Here is a 19,766-nt window from a genome sequence, read left to right as displayed (position 1 = left end):
AAGTGACTACAGTAAAGAATCTAGTAACACTCAATAAAACAAGTTTTTTTGTTAGAAAGCAGCTCTAGTAAATAACAGATGCTAACTTATTTTTCATCTTTAAATAAATGTAGACAGTACTTAAAATCCAAGGAGATGCACGAATTTTCCCCATGTAATTAATGAAACCTCTCCCTTTTACTCTCAAAAATGTCCTAGTTTGGATGCTAAGTTATAAGGTCACCCTACTGTTAGGAGAGTCCTTTCTGCTTTGCTTAATTCCAAATCCACTTCAAAGATATTCTTCATCTGGTTCTCAAATGTTTCTTCAGATGGGCCTTATGAAAATCAATTGCAACCAGAAGAGTAGATTTTCCTCTTTCTCTATTTTTAATTTCCTAGCTGCGGCATTGTTTAAGAGCCGTGTTTGCCAAGGTGATCCAGAATGCTGATGTGGTTTCTGCCCTGACAGGTAAAGAGTTCAGAAGTTGTTATTCCCCTCCTACGACAAGAAAAATCTGGACAAATGGAAAATTGAAGAATTTCCTTGTACCCATCTGAGAACTGCAGCCACAGGGCGAACCGCCTGCCCCAAATCTGGAGAGTTGGTCACAACCAGAAAGATCCTTGAAGCAGAAGCTACGGGATGCCAAGCTGGCGGGAATATTTAAACCAGCCCTCAGGACCCTCTCTGCCCTCTCTCCCCAGCCTGCTTCCTGGAGAACGTCCCTTCCGTTCTCCAGAAGGTTCCAGAACTCACAGCACACTATATGTGTTTTTATGAATCCCAGGGACTCAGGATTGGCATGAAACTTATTAGAGCGAATTTAAAGCATTGCACAATTTTACTGCAACTTTGAAGAGATTCCTGAGGGATTTTTTTTTTTTTTTACTTGAAAATTTAATAAAATAACCCCTTGGTCATGAATCTTTCCCTGGGGAAGTTGATGGGGAATTGTGTTCACACCTGCGGTGACGTGTACCCCAGACTCGATTCAATTATAAATCTCTGTGACCTCAACTCACCTACAGATGGCACTGAAAGGCATGAAAACGGTTCAAATCTACTCTAATTACAGTGACGTATACAATTCTGCAAAATCAATGAACAATTGCTGAAGTTGCCATACAGCAAAATGGCGAGGAGCTGCATGAAAACCGAAATCCTACTTCATTCAATCAACAGGGAAATATTTTTATTGTCTCTAATTTTCATTTATTTTAAAATCAACTTATAATCATTGTGAATGGACGTTTCTCAGAGAAAATGCAACTAAATTCACCATCCCTTTTGCTGTTGGGAGTTGCAGGGAGGGGTGTATCTGTTGAAACCTCACTCTCTCAGGAGAGCACAGAGGGATGCATTGTCTTCCTAACCGAGGACCCACTATCCTGCGAGAGAACATCTTAGCGCAGCGAAAGGCTGTTCCTTCCCAGCACCACGAAGACTCAGCCCGCTCCTGTTAAAGGCCCAGCCTGGGTCATTCTGTGCCTGTTTTTGCTGGAGGTGATCTTGGAGGCAGCTCCTTCTCCTGGTGCTTTGTCCCGGGAAAAGCCGCCTCTCCTCCGCCTGTCTGGGGCCTGTTTCCCACCCTCTCAAAGTCCTGAGACTCTGATGCTTGGAGATCCTTAAATCTGTGAAAAGCAACACAGTACAGAGCATTCACGGTACAGACCCTGAAAGGAACGCACGGATTCCCAGCTTTTATTAAACAGGTAACAGCAGCTCCAGTGCTGTCTTTGTAACGTCCTAGAATTGGAGGAGAAAACAGCAAAATCTTCAGAATCATAAAACCTGTGTTGCCATAAAATAAACGTCTGTCTGTGTTTGATCATCGTAAGACCCAGGCTCTATTCTTCCTCTAGGGCCTGGGTGTCAAAGGTGTTTTCCTTCGTGTAACAGGGGCCGGTCTTGTCTCCTGCCTGACCTTGGTCCGCTTCAGCCATGGACCCAATGTGATGGTTGTTCTGATCCGTTCCTGTCGTGAAAGGAAAGCGTGTCCGAAGGACTTCAAGTAACTGCCCAGAGCGTGCTGGCAGGAGGAAGCACCCAGCCCCTTGGGCCAGGACTTCTGGGGCCTTCTGCCCGCCACCCTGTCGCGGCTCACCTGTTGGTCCTGGGTCTCCTCTTTAGCCAAATCCCCGCTGTTTGTTTAGAGCCCGGCGGGCAGGTGCCCAGCCCAGGCCAGGGCCGCTGCAGGATCAGGCCGCTGACTCCGTTTCTAACTCCTGGTTTCTGCTCCAGACTCACCCCTGGGTGAGGCAGCTTCGCGTTCTGTTCATTTCTCTCGCCAGGAAAAGCGTTCAGCTTTTGCCTTCTGGACCAGGGGGAGACCACCCCTGTTTCATCTCCTGAGTGTCACCTGTTTAGATGCAGCCCAGAGAACCTGGCGTGGGCTCAGGGCAGGGGGAGGCTCCGGCTGGGCCTCTGCAGCCGGATCCCAGGTGAGGGCCCCGCACAAGAGCCACGGTGCCCGGCGGGGCACACACGCTTCCCAGGAAGAGGGGGGCAGTTCCCAGCGATCACAAGGCCGACGGAGCCTCAGGGTTTTGCCCAAATCCTTGTGCTGTGCTGTATGACCATGCAGGCTGAAATCTCTCCTCAGGAGAAAATAACCCACGCCTCTCTGCTCTGCGTTTTGCATTTCACTATTGGGTTTTGTTTGTTTGTTTGGTAGCTGGTTAGTTATAATATTCCCAGGGGGAAGACATCAGCTATTATGATGGGGTAAATTGCCAGCTGTCACATGACACCTCAGGTACCATCATTTAAGTTGGACAGTCAGTGGCATGGTGTCAGGAAAATGATTAAGCCCCAAAGCTAAGGGAAATTTCTGTGTGAAAAAACAAACGAAAAAAGCTAGAATAAATTATAACCTGGATAAATTGTTAACAGGGCCTTTAAGTTCTCTCTTAACTAAATCTTAGTGAAATCTGAAAAACAAAAGCAAAAATAATCTTAACTGGAAGATGACTTCTTTTTTATTTTTTAAATTGAAGTACAGCTGATTTACAATGTTCCAAGGTGTACAACAAAGTGATTCAGTTATATATACATATTCTTTTTCACATTCTTTTCCATTGTGGAAGATGACTTCTTTATCCAAGGACATATCTCTTAATCCAAGGTATGACAGACAGAAATAATCACTTCGGGGGCCTAACTTAACATGCCTTTGTGGTCAGAAGAGGGCAAGGAGTGTCAATCAAATTAATAAGTGAAGTGGAGTTTTTTCCATCTATTCTATATGCGAAGTACATAGGAAATTAGTGGGGGGAATAAATTTTTGCCATTTATATTCTAGGCAAACTGCTACTTTGGTTATTTGCAATTGAAAGGTGCCAGTTATTTCAGCTGTGTTTGCTATGACACATTTTGAAAAAACATTCAGGTTTAAAACCAATATATGTTAATTAATCATTTGAGGTTTTTCCCTTGAGACGTTTTAGACCATAATTGACCCCATTTTTCCTCTTTTAATATTTATTCTTAATAAAGGTATAACTTTATGAATAACAATCTGATATTAATATAAGCATGGACTTTTTAAACAAGGAAACTTTATGTAAGTGTTGGGTTAAATAACACAATATTAATATATAGCTTTATGGTTTTTAGAACTGACACTTGGAATTAAGAGCTGCTATCTCATAAGGCTTAAGTTATTTTGTAACTGTTAAAAGCAGCTATATTATTACACTTTTTCATCAGTTTGTATTTCTGATATGATATCTTTCATGTACATTATTAGTGGACTGAAGTTTTGAAAATCAGGCCTTTATCTTTTTTTTTTTTTTTAATTTATTTATTTATTTTCGGCTGTGTTGGGTCTTCGTTTCTGTGTGAGGGCTTTCTCTAGTTGTGGCAAGCGGGGGCCACTCTTCATCGCGGTGCGCGGGCCTCTCAGTGTCGCGGCCTCTCTCGTTGCGGAGCACAGGCTCCAGACGCGCAGGCTCAGTAGTTGTGGCTCACGGGCTTAGTTGCTCCGCGGCATGTGGGATCTTCCCAGATCAGGGCTCGAACCCGTGTCCCCTGCATTGGCAGGCAGATTCTTAACCACTGCGCCACCAGGGAAGCCCAGGCCTTTATCTTATAAACAGAAAGATTCTAGGCTGAGGCTATAAATGAAACCACGTTATTGCAATTTGATTACTCAAGTCATTTGGTATCAAAAGGACTTCTGGGAGGGATGGGGGAAATGTGCTTCCATTTCATTTTTCTTTTCAGTTTTGAATTCGGATTTAAGGTAATGTATAGCCGATGAAAGAGAAGTAACCAGAACTGCCACTGGTTCATTTACGTGACGGAACACTAGGTGGCGCTGTCTTCCGCAGGAATTGGCTAGAATTGACCTAGCGTCTCTTTAAACCCATTTGTCAGGGATATGTGTGTTATTTTGTGTTTTCCAGAAGTCAGATAAAAATACTCCCTTCACTTTCTGTTCTTAATGAAGTGTTAACTTTATGAATAAGCACCTACGCTTGTAACAAACTGGACTTCTTGAATAACGCAACTCTGAGTAAATGACAGGTTGGTAACTATGGCTTCCGGGTACGAAGACTCAAGGAACTTGTTTACCTTTCAGTTGTTGTTGCTAATAAACTTTAGAACAGTTTTAGATTTACAGAAACATGTCAAAACTAGTACACCTTGCATCCAGTTCCTCAGTATTAACATCCTGTAACACTTGTCACAGCTGACGGACTGATGTTGATAACTTACTATTAACTGAAGTCCAGATTTTATCCCGATTTCCTTAGTTTTTACCTAATATCCTTTTTCTGTACCAAGGTCCCATCCAGATGACCACAGTACATGTAGCCATCCTGTCTCCTCCAGCTCCTCTTGATGACCTTGACGGTCCTGAGGCTACTGGCTGGGAATATTGTTAAGATGGCCCTCAGTTTGCATGTCCGATGCTTTTCTGGTGATCGAGCCGGGTTATGGATTTGGTGGAGGAGGACCACAGAGGTGCCGGGCTGTTTCATCACCTGGTGTCACGCCGTTGATATGATCAGTCACTGTGCATGTTGACCTTGGTCGCCCTGCTGAAGGGGTGCTTGTCGGGTTTCCCCACCATCAAGGTACCTTTTCCCTCCCTTTCTGTACTTTTTCCTCGGAAGCAAGTCACTTTGCACAGTGCGCACTTAAGGAGGGGACGTGATGTTTCACCTCTTTGGAGGCAGAGTATCTACATTAACTGTCTGGAAATCTTCTGCATGGGAAAAATGTCTCTTCTCCTCCATTTATTTACGGAATTATTTATTTATACCGGTGTAGACTCATGACTATTTATTTTACCCTCTGGTTTATAACCCAGTACTACTTTATTTTGTTACTCAAATTGTTCCAGCTTTGGCCCTTGGGAGATCTTTCAGTTGGCTTCTGTGTCCCTTTGACATACCCCCATATGCCCCCATCAGTGTGGTTTCTTTCTTTTAAGCAACTTTTAAACTTTTAAATAGATTCTGTTCAGTCTACAAATAGGATTTAGCTCCGTTATTCTGTGAGCATGTCTCTTTTCCATTATTGGAGTAATATGTTAATAATGAAAATTGAAAGATACATGAAAGTAGAAGGGAAAAAGCCCAATTCAATCTTTGTTATTCGTGTGTTCCCTTAAAGTGTTTCTTTTCTTTTCTCATTTTTATTATTTTGCATACTTTTTGACATTTCCTCCTTAAAAAACGGCTCTACTCATTCTTTGTAAATAATTTCGTATTCTGATTATTTCTACTTAACAATACATCATGGATATTTTTCTATTTTATTACATACATATCACTTAAAAAGTCCTCCATTGTTCGATTAACCTTGCCTTTAGAGTTGAATTGGCTCATAAGTATCTTTAGTGCATAATTCTGGACGCAGAGCAGGCCTTTAACACATAGGGACTGAATAAGTTATCTATTGAAATTATCTGTTTCAATATTTTGGAATTATATATAGCGATGAAATGAGTACACTTGAGCCTATAAGGTCTTTAAGCACTTTTACATTATTTCACATATTTAAGAATTCTAGAAGTTGAGCTAGGTCCGATAAGAGCAGCAGTATTTTTGAAGCCCTTGATTCACAATTAGATTTTACAAAATTGGGCAAATTGTATGACGGTAACCCAGGGAAAGAAAGGGGAAGATATTGTCCAGACTATGCAAATAAGGCAGGGCTCATTGGTTGAGAAGCTAAACAAAATGAGCCGATTATTAAGAAATAAAGCTTTTCATAGAAATGACATCTGGTTCAGAGCCTGGGTGTCACCCTTCTCAGCATGAATTCTCACTGCTCTACTGAGAAATTATGCAACCGACTTAATTCAACTTAATTCAAGAAAGGACGGGAGGAGGGGACTCCACATCCTGAGTGGTACTAGTCACCTAAACCTCTCAAGAGCTCTCATAAGTGGGCAGAACAGTGAGAATTCATATTTTCCCCTAAGATCTCTGCTTAACTACACTACTGTGCTGTCCAAAATGTTCATTAAAAAGTTAACACAGTTACCTGAAAACACCAGAAGCTAGACTCCTACATTTGAAAGGAGGCTGTACATTAAAAGAATAAAAAGAAATTTCTTTCTGTCATTTTTTGTTTTAAAATTATTTTTCTCTCAAAGGAGAGCATCCAGCCGTTGTTTTGCATTACATGGTGTAATAAACATGGGAGTTTCATTGTGGGGATTCACATTCAGATGTTAAACCTCATGCACATTGTCGATGTTGGTTTGGGGCCGTGTGTCTGGCGGGGAATCCTCACCCCTGATTCTCCTGTGAGGAGCCTGAAGGGTTTTCACTTCTTCCGGCTTCAGTTTTGTCCTCCTGGAGAGGGGACCCTCTTTTCTCATCCACAGCTCTTGTCCCAGAAACGTGTATATGTGTGAATTCGCTCCTCAAAGGGCTTCTTTGTCACACTATTGACTAACAAGGAGAAAAATATTTATTCTGATTTGATTTTTTTTTTTTATATATAAATTTATTTATTTATTTTTGGCTGCATTGGGTCTTCATTGCTGCCCGCGGGCTTTCTCTAGTTGCGGCGAACGGGGGCTACTCTTCGTTGCGATGCGCGGGCTTCTCATTGTGGTGGCTTCTCCTGTTCCGGAGCACGGGCTCTAGGCGCGTGGGCTTCAGTAGTTGCGGCTCGTGGGTTCAGTAGTTGTGGCTCGCAGGCTCTAGAGCACAGGCTCAGTAGTTGTGGCTCACAGGCCTAGTTGCTCCGCGGCATGTGGGATCTTCCTGGACCAGGGCTCGAACCCGTGTCCCCTGCATGGGCAGGAGGATTCTTAACCACTGCGCCACCAGGGAAGTCCCTGGTTTGATTCTTTGGAGTTGAGAGTTTTCTTCTGATTTTTAAGTTTTTCACAGTCTCTTTTTCTTTATTTCCTACTACAGGCCGGAGCAGCTCTTTGGAGTACGGCTGGGACATTTTTAAAGCTGCTGACAGATGGGGAGCTGCTCTTCAGAGAGGTAAGTGACAGCGTAAATGACTGCGGGATGTGAGTGGGGTGGGGGGATGTTCTGGTCCGGGTGTCCTCAAAATGAAGTACATTCCAACGAGTCCAGCACCCAGCATGTTGCCCGGCACAGGGCAGGTAATCGATAGCTAGCCGTTGATTGAATACATGAATGAATAGCTGGTATTTTATGGGTATACGTTTCCCATAGTGGAGATTAATTCATCCTATTTCCCGTCCACGAGTTCTGGCTTCTTTAGGAAAAGGAACTCATTTTAAATGACGGCATCAACAACAAAATACTACAGTTTCTGAGGACTGTGGCAAAAAATAATAGGAAAGTGTTCTGTCTCCCAAAATAGCTATGTTTCGAAAAAGAAAAAAAAGCTTGGCATACTTACATGTCCCTTGGAGTAAAGATGCAGTGGAAGATGACGGCTTCCCACGATAACCGCTACCTGTGTGTGTGCGTGTGCACGTGACCGCGGACAGAAACCCACGTGCTCCTTGCGTTTTCCCATCACGAGAATCAGAGATGCCCCGAGGTTATCACCTTGGCTGCAGGGCCCACTCTGTCCCGTTTCCTCCTCCCTCTGGGGCTGTTGGGCCCTGGGTGGGCTCAGCGGGCACTCCCTCACCTGGGCCGTTCCTCTCCTGTCCTCTCCTGCCCTCTCCTGCCCTCTTCTGCCCTCCCCTGCCCTCCCCTGCCCTCCCCTGCCCTCCCCTGCCCTCTCCTGCCCTCTCCTGCCCTCTCCTGCCCTCTCCTGCAAGCCCCACACCCCGCGTCTTGGTAAACTTGGCCTCACATCGTGGTCTGTCTGTGCAGTGATTCTGGTGACAGCCCTTCTCGCTGACCCCAGCACACAGCCCACTGGGGACCGGGATGCACTCGCCTCCATAGCCCTGTGCTCACGGCAGGGTAGGACTGGGGAGAGCCAAGGCTCTGAGAGGTTTGGGCGTCCTGGGTTAGGTTGGATGGGCGGTGCCAGCCGCCAGGCCAGGCTGTGTGGGGTTCTCGGCCCCTTGGCAGCTGCAGGAAGGACTCGAGTGGTGAGCCGGCTTTGACATGTCCCAGGTAAGCCTGGGTTCATAACCGGCCCCGTGCTGGGTGCAGCTGGATGTCATCTGTTCACCTTTCTAGCTCATGTTCTCTAGTTCCCAAGACTGAGTGTTATGGCTGATTTGTGTCCCCCGAAATTTCATACGGTGAAGTCCTAACCCTCAGTAACTCAGAGTGTGTTTGGAGATGGGGTCTTTACAGAGGTAACGAAGTTAAAATGAGTCTGTGAGGGTGGGTCCTCATCTGATGTGACTGTTGTCCTTATAAGGAGAGGTGATTAGGACACATGTGCACGGAGGGAAGACGAAGTGAGGACACAGGGAGAAGGCGGCCGTCTGCCAGCCCAGGAGAGAGGCCTCAGGAGGAGCCCACCCTGCCGACACCTTGATCTTGGACTCCCAGCCTCCGGAACTCTGAGAAGTGAATGACTGTTGTTTAAGCTGCCTGTGTGTGGTGCTTGTTACAGCAGCCCTGGCAAACTACCCACTGGCTTTGATAGAGGTCCCAGAAGATTCCAGGCCGGGGCAGGAGCGTCCCCAGAGGTGAGCAGGGCACAGCTTCCGGTGTCAGCAGGTGACCAGGGCAGGCAGCTCTGGGAGATGCTGTCTCCTCCCAGGGCACCAGGAGGACCTTCTGAGGCCACGCGGAAAGCTCTGCGCAGCCTCTCCTTGGCTTGCAGATGCCGTGTTCCCGGGTGTCTTCACACGGCCCTCCCTCTGCGTGTGCTCTGTTTCCTCCCACGATGGTCTGGTATTAGGCGCCTACCCGGGACACCATCTAAGCTTAACTGATTACATCTGTACTGACGCTGTTTCCAAACAAGGTCCCATTCTGAGGTCCTGGAGGTTGCGACTTCAACATACCATTCTGGGATGACACAAGTCAACCCATAACTGTTGCCAACCCCCAAATCTAATTCCCTAGCTGAGTTTCTCAGGGTTATAATTTGAATATTTAAATCAATATCACAGATGGGGGAGGTTGCTAAAAATTTTAAAAAACCCACCCAATCTAGAGAAACCCGATCTCTGGGTGCCGGGCAAGGGTCAGGGTGGTGGTCAGCGTCCGCAGGGTCCCCCAGAGCAGCCCTGGGGAGTCTGGGAGCTTAGCCTTTCTCCACTTTCCTGCCGTAACTGCCTCCTCGTGGGCTTTCCTGCCCATCCATCCCTCACACTGCTGGCCGACTGGACTTCATGACGTCTTTATTTCACGAACACATTGACTTAATTGTGTGCCTGACTCATAATGAGATGTTACTGCATTCATTCCTTGTAGCAACCACGTGAAGTGAGTTCTAATCTTACACCTATTTGGGAGCTGAGCTCAGTGAGCAGAGCTGGGCCAGGAGGCAGGCGGTGTGGCCCCGCCGTCCACGGGCATCGGCCACGGGCACCGGCCACGGGCATCAGCTCTGAGCTGGGCCACCGCCCCACCCCCAGGCTCTCAAATGCATAGCGCTGCCAGCATGGCTTACCTGGGCCTCCACCTTCTCTCCTCATGGGGCCTCTTCCCCATTGACCGCGCTGCCCCCCTGCAGAGCGAAGGTGGCCCAGGACCAGGCGTATCAGCTGCCGTTCTCGGGCCCCTCCCCAGACCTCCAGCCCAGACCCAGAAACTCAGCGGGGGATGAGGAGGCAGGGATTTGTGATGATGAGGTGATTCTGAGACGCTCTCAAGTTTGAGAATCACGCCCAAGCTCCACCCGTCTGGGGGGCTCTGTCCTTGAAGCCCCCCGACGTCCCTGCCCCACCTCCCCCCTCGCTGCAGCCTTTCTCTGAAACTCCCTGCAGCCTCTTCTTCTGCTGCCGGCGCTCGGTCCCTCTTCAGAGCCAATCCTGAATGTCACTTCTTTATGAAGCCTTTTTGCTTTATCTCCGTGCCTGTTCTTGTAACCAGCCCTGCGGTCTCTCCTCAGAATGACCTTCTTCACCTTCTGTACCTATTTTTTTCCTTAGAATAGTCTTCTTGCACTTGCGCTGTCATCTCTGCACCTGCCCCCTTAAAGCCGGCCGTCTGAGACTGTGCTCAGGACCGCGTTCAGCAAAGCGCCGTATTGAATGACCACTATTAACCCATGGAAAACCTGCTTTAAAACTAAGTACATGGGCAAAAAAGAGATTAGGAGTGATGATCCGCTTTGGGGAAAAACTGTCTTACAAAGAAGGATTCAAAAGATAATCCTTCGACAGGGCAATTGTTTTAAAGTGATTTATCTCTCCCATCAAAACACCTGGGCTCTGGCTCCCACCGGCAGTCTGAAGGCTTCCGTGTCTGATGTGCTCCCAGTTCCGTCACATGTCCCCGCTTGCCCACATCAGAGAGACTCTCTCAGGGCACTTAGATTTGGGAGTCCGCCATCTAGAGCTCAGAGTTGAATGGAACGCTCCCGCGTGGTCTGACTTTCGTGAAAGAGCATCTCTTTTTGTTCGTGGTCCTTTGCCAGCTACTGCACTCTTTATTTCAGCAACCACAGCTCACTGGCAGCTCTGTGGGCAACTGAAACCACTAGACACCTCTCCTCACTTGAACTGCGAAGTCTCAGACCTCCCTGAAGTGCATTTGATCAGAGAGTATTTTAATGACTATGTTGTTTCAAAGAGATGCATAAATACTTTGCATCCTGGAACATGGCTGCGTCAGATGAGTTTTGCGTAACCACAGCCCCCATGTCGTCTGTTTGAACTGGACTCACCACTGACACTGAAAGGTCCTGCCTGCCCTTCAAGCCCTCTGGCCCGTCCCCTTCGCTGCAAAAGCCCAAAATACTCCAAACCAAGTTTTTCAAGAATTCATTTGGTGGTAAAACCTGATCCAGAGCTATTTATAGGCTATATTCATCCCACTTCCTATGAATTCAGGCATTTTTCTCTGCAGAAATGTTTTATTTGATTAATGGTTTCTTCTCTAGTGTTCACTGAGGGTTTGCCACCAAATATTCAGCATATTCATTGTATTAACCTTTTAAATAAAAACAAAAACAAAAAACAAACCTTAAATCAAAAACATCTGACCCTGAGCGTAGCAGATGAGGGCTTAAGGACTTGTCTGAGCCCCAGCATAAGTGTAATTTAAAAAAATTCCCGGATTGTTTTCTTGCTTTGTGACACGGTATTGACTTTTGGTGCTGTAAATAAAGCCACCTTTGGTTCTAGAAGTTCTGTATTAACATTGCACATTGGCCAATCCAGATTATATCTGACAAATCTCTCCAACGGCCTAGAGATGGAGGCCACCAAGACTGCCCCCATCATTTCCAGATTTAAGGGAAATATTCACTATCACTCGGTGGCCATCTTGGGAGCCTTGGGACATTTTTGGCACTTGCTCCCACTCAAAGTATTTAGATTCTTAAGAACACAGGAAATTAAATCGGAAGGCTTTCCTCCTACACATTTATCATATTAGAACTTTCTGGGATAAAATTTTATCAGTTTAATACAGCTTCATGATACGAAATGGAGCACAAATGTTATCAAAGCATTTTATTCAAAAACATAGTCTCTGTAAGTTGTTTTTTTAAGAAGTGTAAATGGTGAGTTAAATTATTGCATGACTTTTCTCCCCAAATTAAAATTTTTAGAAGAAATTTCCTCTCACATCTGTGTGGACTCCAGTGGGGCATTTTTAAAGTAATTCCTTTGCCCACTTAGAATATCCAACTGAGTCAGGAATATTCCACCGTAAAGGTATTTCACTTGTTTTATTTTGCAAGAAAACATGAAGAGAAGCCAATCTATTCCTTTTGTGGCCCTGAATGCCTCTGATTTCTCAGCCATGCAATAGTGCTAGTACCACCCAGAACTTCAGGAGTGATTGTGTGAGTTCAAGGTAATTTTTTTAAGTGCCAAAGCACAGAAGAGAACAAGGAGAGAATGGTGGGTGTATGGGTATCTTTGTGTATTTATAGTCGTCATTCCCATCAGGAAGAATGGCAAGGTGTCCTCAGTTCATCAGGTAGTCAAAGTGTAGAGATAGAGAACTGAAGTCTCATTCAACCAGCAGAAGAGGAAAGGTGGGTGGTGTGAGCTCATCTGAGAGATGCTCTGGGCAGAGAACACAGGAAGCTTGGGTGTGGAACGTGACAGTTAAAATCATAAGGGTGGGGGGCTGAGCAATTGTTTTAACTCAGTGAAGCTTGTCAGATGCTGGTGTTTTGCTACTGAGTACCTTTCAGCAGCTACTGCCCAGGATGTAGTTTGTTTGAGCAAAGGGAAAGCCCTCACCACAGGCAAAATGAGAAATGAGCTTATACTTATGTTTCAGTGCCCTTGATCTTTCCCACTGTGTAAGCAAGTAAATATGGCCCCTCCTTTAATTGACCCCCTTCTACACTCTTGGGACAGGAGTCAAGGCATCTGTGGTGTACATAGTGTGTCCCCTAAAAGAAGGCCTGAACATGCTTTCCCAGTGGGGTTCTGACAGACAGCACCTCGGGAGGCCTTCTTGGAGGGGCTACAAAAGTACCAAGTGTCCCCTCCTCCTCGGGACACGTGTCAGGCCTACGAGCTTTACTTTGGGTTCTGTGAGCTTTCCGTACCTAAGGAAGGAAAAAGGCACATTTCCTCCTCCTTATTCCTCCTTTTTGACTACATCCTCCTCAGGGAAACTGAACTATCTGGGGAAAGAGAAGGTCTTCTTTTGAGCAGATCACTTCGCAATATGGGTCAAAGCTGGGGGGCGGCTCTCAAGCCTGGTCATGCATTATACTCACCTTAAATTCACTGGGAAGCTTTTCAAGTACACTGACACATCCCCTCCCCGCTCCCCCAGGGCAGAACAACAGAGTCACGGTCTTGGAGTGGGGGTGAGGATTCCGTTTTTCACGTTCTCAGTGACCTGGGACGTGAAGATGTAAGCCAGCCTGCACGCCTCTGCACACCGAGATTAAACAAACACCTACCCAGCCCCTGATTCTGCCTGCCAGGAACCCTAACGGTGCGTGCTGTCCCCCGAGCGCCCTGTGTATGGGCACAGGCTGAGAGTAAGCCAGGAGGCCCGAGGTGGCGGAGGAGATGCTGGGAGCAAAGGAGCACAGACTTGACCGAGGGGGACAGTGGAAAGTAAAATGGCCAAAGGAAGCAGAGTTGAGAGGAGAAAAACACGGTGAAGATGAATTTAGTAATTTCGTAGAGACCTCTTTTTGCTTTAGGGATTCCTTACACTTCCTCTCCACGTTGGGTCACGTGTGTGATTCTGAAATAAAGCGTGAACAGGTGGGTGTTTGTAGAAGATGTACCGTGGCGAATCAGGCGACCAGCTGTGCAGGCATTAGATGATAATAGTTCACCTTTGCGAAGACGGCTCTTGTGAATTGAGAATTTTAGACTGTTTTAGAAAGGACCTTTTTTAAAAAAAAAAAAAAAAATGATCACACAGGAAAAGAAGTTAAAATTTAGGGAAAGCAAAATATTCCATCCCTTTCCCCAGGCACCCAACATCTAGGCAACACAAACAAAGTGAAAATGTAATGGTGCTTGCTGAGCCTGTTTGTTTGAAAACAAATCCTGTTGGGCCCCCATAAAGGGATAATCAGGTGTCCAGCCCAGCAATTCCTCAGTTCTCCAATGTGAAAACACTCAAAGGATGGAGGTAGAACTTGTACACAATTTTTTAAAGGATGTATCTAATGGAATCACCTCTCATCCCACCCCCACCAACTGGTACTCATTTTTATATTGATGACAGTAGGAAATGTTAAACACCAGTGAAAAGCTTCATGTTACTGGGCCGGGTGTATTAAAATAAAATCAAAAATTGAAATATTAGGTATATACACAACAGCATAAGTGAAATGTGATGTGATATAGCATTTTCCATTCAAAGCTTACAGTAGAAAAATTTAATAAACAAAACCTCGTGTCTCTCTTGCTCCAGTGGCTCAGTTGAGCCTCCTGACTCATTTATTTTCCATCATATCTTCATATAAATAGTCTCACACAGACCTTACACAATTTAGAAAAGATTGCTGAATCACAAAAATAGCCCCCAAATATGGCACTTTTACTTCCTAGAGTATGACTAAAATGAATACTTGATCACTAAAACAATATTCAAAATCATTTGAAGCAATAAAGAAAATTCTGATGTTTTGTAAGGCCCTAGAAGTTTCTGCAGAGATCAGAATCTTACTGTTCTTCCAAACTACGTTGTCCAAAAAAGTCTGGATACAGGAAATTGTGGAATTGAAAAGCTGAACCATTAAAAAGTATTCCTTCTTATGGCAGAGCAGTTTCTAAAGCTCCTTTCCAGGGTGGTCTGGGCAAACCCCGGCTGCTGGGGGGAGGTCCATGTCGCTTAACAGGGCTGCCCTGTCTGCTTGCAGGTGACACTTTCAAGAAAAGAGACCCCTTCTTCCCAGCTGGGGTTCTGAGCGGTCTCCACCAAAGGAAACATTGAACAGTCTCAGATTTCAGGGGGTGGGAGATCACTGAAATCTGGGAACGACACTGAAGCTTCTGACTTCACCTGCAAAATCTAACAGGTTGGATTAGTAAATTTTTTTTTTTTTTAAACAAAGAAGCTAAAGCATAGAGAAAATACAAAGAAGCGTCACGAAAGGCATATGGTTATTTTACTTTTATAAGTGAGTTTAGCTGTGCTCCTGTCTGGGATTTACTGAAATGGCCTCTGAACCTCTGAGTCACACATCCCCTTGTAAACACGAGGCCGATATGGGTGCACTTTTGGTGGGACAGGTGTTTTCTTCTCAGAAGCCCGTGTCCAGATGTTGGTCTAGCGAGGCCGGACTGCCCACGGGGAGCAGGCCAGGCCACGCGCTGGTGGGCAGTGGCCCTTGAGAGCAGAATCCTTTCCCATGGGGGGGTGTTCTTCCTGAGTGTTAGCCTCGTGTGTGGGAAGCAGGGGTGGCCGGTGACCCCAGCCCAGGAAATAACTAGTGAGCAGGGATTGTTACGTTTTCCTTTTAGGAAGGCAGCCGTCCCGTGAGTGGCTTGAGTCCCCTGCGCCCTAAGGCTGCTGCTGGTACTGGCCCTCCGTGGCCGTGTAGAAGTCGTCCAGGACGCTCTGCAGGTAGTCGAACGTGGGCCTCTCCTCGGCCTTTTCTTTCCAGCACATTTTCATGATGTCGTAGAGCTCGTCCGGGCAGTTCTCCATGCGGGGCATCCTGTAGCCCTGCGACAGGGCGGTCATCACGTCGGCGTTAGTTCTCCCTGAGGCCGAGAAACCACAGGTACCATTTAGAAGCCTGACCCAGGCTCACGCACTGCAGGGGTGCCCACCTCCTGCATCAGTGGTTGAAGCAAAGCTTCGGAGGCTGCCATGGGCTGAACTGTGTTCCCGCCGTGCCCTCCCCTGCAAGCTCCTATGCTGCACTCCTAGCCCCCAGGACCTTAGAATGTGACCATTTAGAGACAAGGCCTTTAAAGGGGTGACCAAGTCAAAATGAACCCTTTAGGGTGGTCCCTAACTGCCTCTGACTGGTGTCCTTATAAGAAGAGGAGATTAGGAAAGGCCCGGGGAGACACATGGAGAAGACAGCTGTCTCAAGCCAAGGACAAGCCTCGAGAGAAAGCAAGCCTGCCGACACCCTGATCTTGGACTTGCGGCCTCCAGAACCAGGAGAAAATAAGTTTCTGTTGTTTGAGCCACTCAGTTTGTGGTATTTTGTGCTGGCAGCTCTGAAAACTGGTACAGAGGCTAAGGAAATTTCTGTAAGCGATGAAATAAATGTTAGTACGAAGGAGATCAAGGCAGCATTCAGTTGCCAAAGTGAAAACAGGCAAACGTGGTAAATGGAAGACAAAGTGAGTTCTAATGACAAAAGGACACTGGACTTGACAGACCTTGTGAATGAACAAGCCCAATCCTAACACTTAATCTCACTTTCTTTTGTAGTATTTTTTTTCCAGCTTCTACCTGTAATACCAAAAAAATCATTTTCCCGTATAGTATCTCATACCAATACTTTTTCAAAATTAGCTTTTCATCGTAAGTGTACTTAAAGAAGTCAGGATCCTTAAGTCAGCTGGACCAGTTGCTTAATTCCCACTCCTCAGATGGTCCCGGCCTTCAGTACAGGAAGAGGCAGAGTCCGCCAGGCTGCGGGAAAGAGCACATCTCAACAGCCGGCGAGGGAACTAGGCCGCCCGCTATTCCTACGGGGCTCTGCAAGAGAGCTGACCGTGGAGGACGGCTTTTACTATGGTCACATGTCTCAGGGTAGTTCAGATGCCGAACTGTCCATCTTTGATACTGAGAATAGCTTTAAGGAAAAAAAGGTCATTTTACTAACATTTTCCTCCAGTGCTAAAATGGGGTATCGACCCACGCCCACCTAGCAGTTTTAGCAGGACTTACCCACGTCTGGGTGTTTTGCCTATCTTGTGGCTGCCTTATTCTGTAGGGACATGAGCTCCTCTAGTGAGGGGCTGCATCTCATGCGGAATGTTTTCATGCGTAGAAGACATATAATATCTGGCACACGGGGAACTCCATTCATCCCAAGCATTTCCTTTCCATAGTTATCTCCTTTCCATAGCCAGAGGTTTTACCACTAGTGGCCACGGGAAAGATCCTAAAAGATAACTAGACACTTTAGGGGAAACGTCTTTGACTTGATTGGAAACAGAACCTTCTTTTGAATTTATTCTCAAATCCGTGTTTTTCAAATTGTGGGCCACCACCCATTTGGGATCAATAAATTGATTTTTGGGGAGCTACCAGTATCTTAAAATATAAATTACCAATATAACAGAGTAAAGTAGAAAAGATCAGAGTGCGCTGTACATGGCAAAAGTTAGTGTGGTTTTGTGAAACTTTCGTTTTATATGTGGAGCGGGTTTCTGTCTATTTCTTACCGTGGGTCATAATCAGTGACCTCTGCACTCCTTTGCCCTTAAGTAACCTTTCTTCTTCTAAGGACACAGTGACTGAAGGGCCCTGCCTGGATTTAAACCCCTGAAAAAAGACACGATTATTTCTGTCTTGGAAGAGCCCTTGTTTTTGAAATGGAAAGATCCAAGCCAACCTTATAACTGTTAAGATCTCTTGAAAGTTGTTTGCATGGTGAACTAATTTTGCTCAAGTCTACTTCTGAAACATCATCTTCAAATATTTGTGTAACGGGAATGTTCTAACTGGAACACTTCATTTGCTTCTCATTGCTTGAAGCCAAGGGGCTGATTTGCATCGCTTTCTTTATTTGAGGTTCTGGTCTCCATAAATTATGTGGCTTCAGCATTGCTCTGGCTTCTGTAACTAGCCAAGCTCACTTGGATAAATTTCTGAAGAAATATCCGTGTTTACTTCTACATGGGCGTTGGGGAAAGTTCTGGGGTCCTGGCAGGAGGATTAATATCCAGGATAAAGGAAATAGCAGCTGGACCTGCAAGGCTGGGTAGGAATATCTCTTTCACCTCCTTCCTGGAGAAGCCCCAGTTGCAATAAAAGGTCAGAATGTGCCCACAGAAGATAAATAAACCTTTCTAGGGCCCACACTGCTGCACTGTAGATTTTTTTCTTCCTTGTTCTTATATGTTCTCCTAACCCCGAAGAACTCTCTCAATGATGCAGACAAAGGCCAGGCACACTCCAGCCTGCCTGGGGAATTTGACTTGATAAGAGGAATAAAAAGAAGGAAATCTGAAGTCTGTCTTTTTATGTACAAGTAAATCTACCAACAAAATACGGCTATCAACTGACAAGTCTGATGGAAGAAAGAAAGAGAGGAGAGAGACCTTGACCGAACCCTAAGATTAAACCAGGTGCTGGTCTGTTGCTAGGCTGAAGAAAGCAAACACCCATTGGCTGGTGATCTTTAAAGGCAAGTGACTTCATATTCCATCCTCCCTCCTTTCGACAAGCGTGTAGTGAGTACTTCCTACAGGTCATGAGCTGGCACTAAGATCTGAGAGATACAAAGATGACTAAGAGAGAGTCCTGTCCTCAAATGGCACAAAGCCCAGTGGGGAAGCCAGCTCAGGAGACGGAGCTGGGGGGTGGGCAGGAGGTGACATCTGGAGTCGGTAGGAATTGGCAGAGACTAAAAGTTGGTGAAGGAGCAAGGGAGGGAGAAGAACGCAGTACAGCAGAGATGAGAAAGGGGACGGGGGTTAGCGACAGGAGACAGAAGCCCAGGCGCTCCAGGAACCAGGACAATCTTTAACGACAGAGCGGGCCTGTATGTGCAAGCAGAGGAAGTACAGCCAGCCCGGGACCGCAGTCTCCCGCCCAGTGGGACTTCCAAAAGGGCAGATTATTTTTTTCTGAGCACTGCTTGTGACGGAGCATTTGCAGCAGGATGAGTTTCCCGATTCTGGTTCACGTACAGCTTAAGATGCTAGATATACCTGGCAAGAAGCAGCCAGAAAAGACACGATGCTTCCGAAAGCTTCGTCTTTTTCAAACCTCCTTTCTCTTTATAAGAGCAAAGCAAAACAAACCCCCAACCACAAAGGTCCCCTCTGGTTTCTTTAGAAAATTCCTATACAAATATGACTACAGTTTTGCTTTTAAGATAGTGAAGTAAGGGCTTCCCTGGTGGCGCACTGGTTGAGAATCCGCCTGCCAATTCAGGGGACACGGGTTCGAGCCCTGGTCTGGGAAGATCCCACATGCCGCGGAGCAACTGGGCCCGTGAGCCACAATTACTGAGCCTGCGCGTCCGGAGCCTGTGCTCCGCAACGAGAGAGGCCGCGACACTGAGAGGCCCGCGCACCGCGATGAAGAGTGGCCCCCGCTTGCCGCAACTAGAGAAAGCCCTCGCACAGAAACGAAGACCCAACACAGCTAAAAATAAATAAATAAATGAATATATAAACTCCAATCAAAAAAAAAAAGATAGTGAAGTAAGGATCTTTTTGTCCCACCTCCCTTTTTCCCTTTAATTCATCCCCAAACAAAAAGAGAACAAGAAAGAGAAAAACGGCGTCTCTGATGTAATCAGGAGACACCTGTCAGCCAGAGGCAGAAGTGGTATGAGCCCAGAGGAGGAACGTGACCCTGGCGCCCGCCAGAGAGGAGTCAACAGTGCATGTCTGGTCACCACGTCTTGGGAAGGGGCACTCCTGGGCTGAGGTCGGTGCTGCAGGCAGGACGGGACCTGGAACCTGCCTGGCAGGTGCCCACGTTAACGCTGGAGAAACGGAAGGAGAGAAGATCCAGGCCCAGTGGAGGGGGTGCAGGGGGGGCGGAGAACTCGGAGCAAGGAGAGTGAGGCACATGTGACCCGGGCCACAGCCTGGCTGAACCTGCGGACCCCAAGCTGAGCGAAATGAGCCCGGCACAAAAGGACACATAGCGTACGATTCCACTTACAG

At 46.4% G+C, this 19,766-nt stretch overlaps 1 protein-coding gene across 4 annotated transcripts in view; it reads right to left on the bottom strand.

Annotated features, from left to right (window-relative positions):
* Positions 1-14,314: 14,314 nt before the first annotated feature.
* The window catches only part of LYN (LYN proto-oncogene, Src family tyrosine kinase), a 111,035-nt gene continuing 105,583 nt past the window's right edge, over positions 14,315-19,766 (bottom strand). For all 4 annotated transcript variants that reach the window (XM_068526037.1, XM_068526040.1, XM_068526039.1 and 1 more), the window contains exon 13: positions 14,315-15,659. In XM_068526037.1, the coding sequence (XP_068382138.1) occupies positions 15,457-15,659 (203 nt within the window). In that variant the 3' untranslated portion in view covers positions 14,315-15,456. The remainder of the gene's footprint in view (positions 15,660-19,766) is intronic.

This window comes from Eschrichtius robustus, chromosome 17 (assembly GCF_028021215.1).
Source record: "Eschrichtius robustus isolate mEscRob2 chromosome 17, mEscRob2.pri, whole genome shotgun sequence".
Classification (NCBI taxonomy): Eukaryota; Metazoa; Chordata; class Mammalia; order Artiodactyla; family Eschrichtiidae; genus Eschrichtius; species Eschrichtius robustus.
Note: the sequence above shows the minus strand (reverse complement) of the source record. Positions and strands in the feature narration are given on the sequence as shown.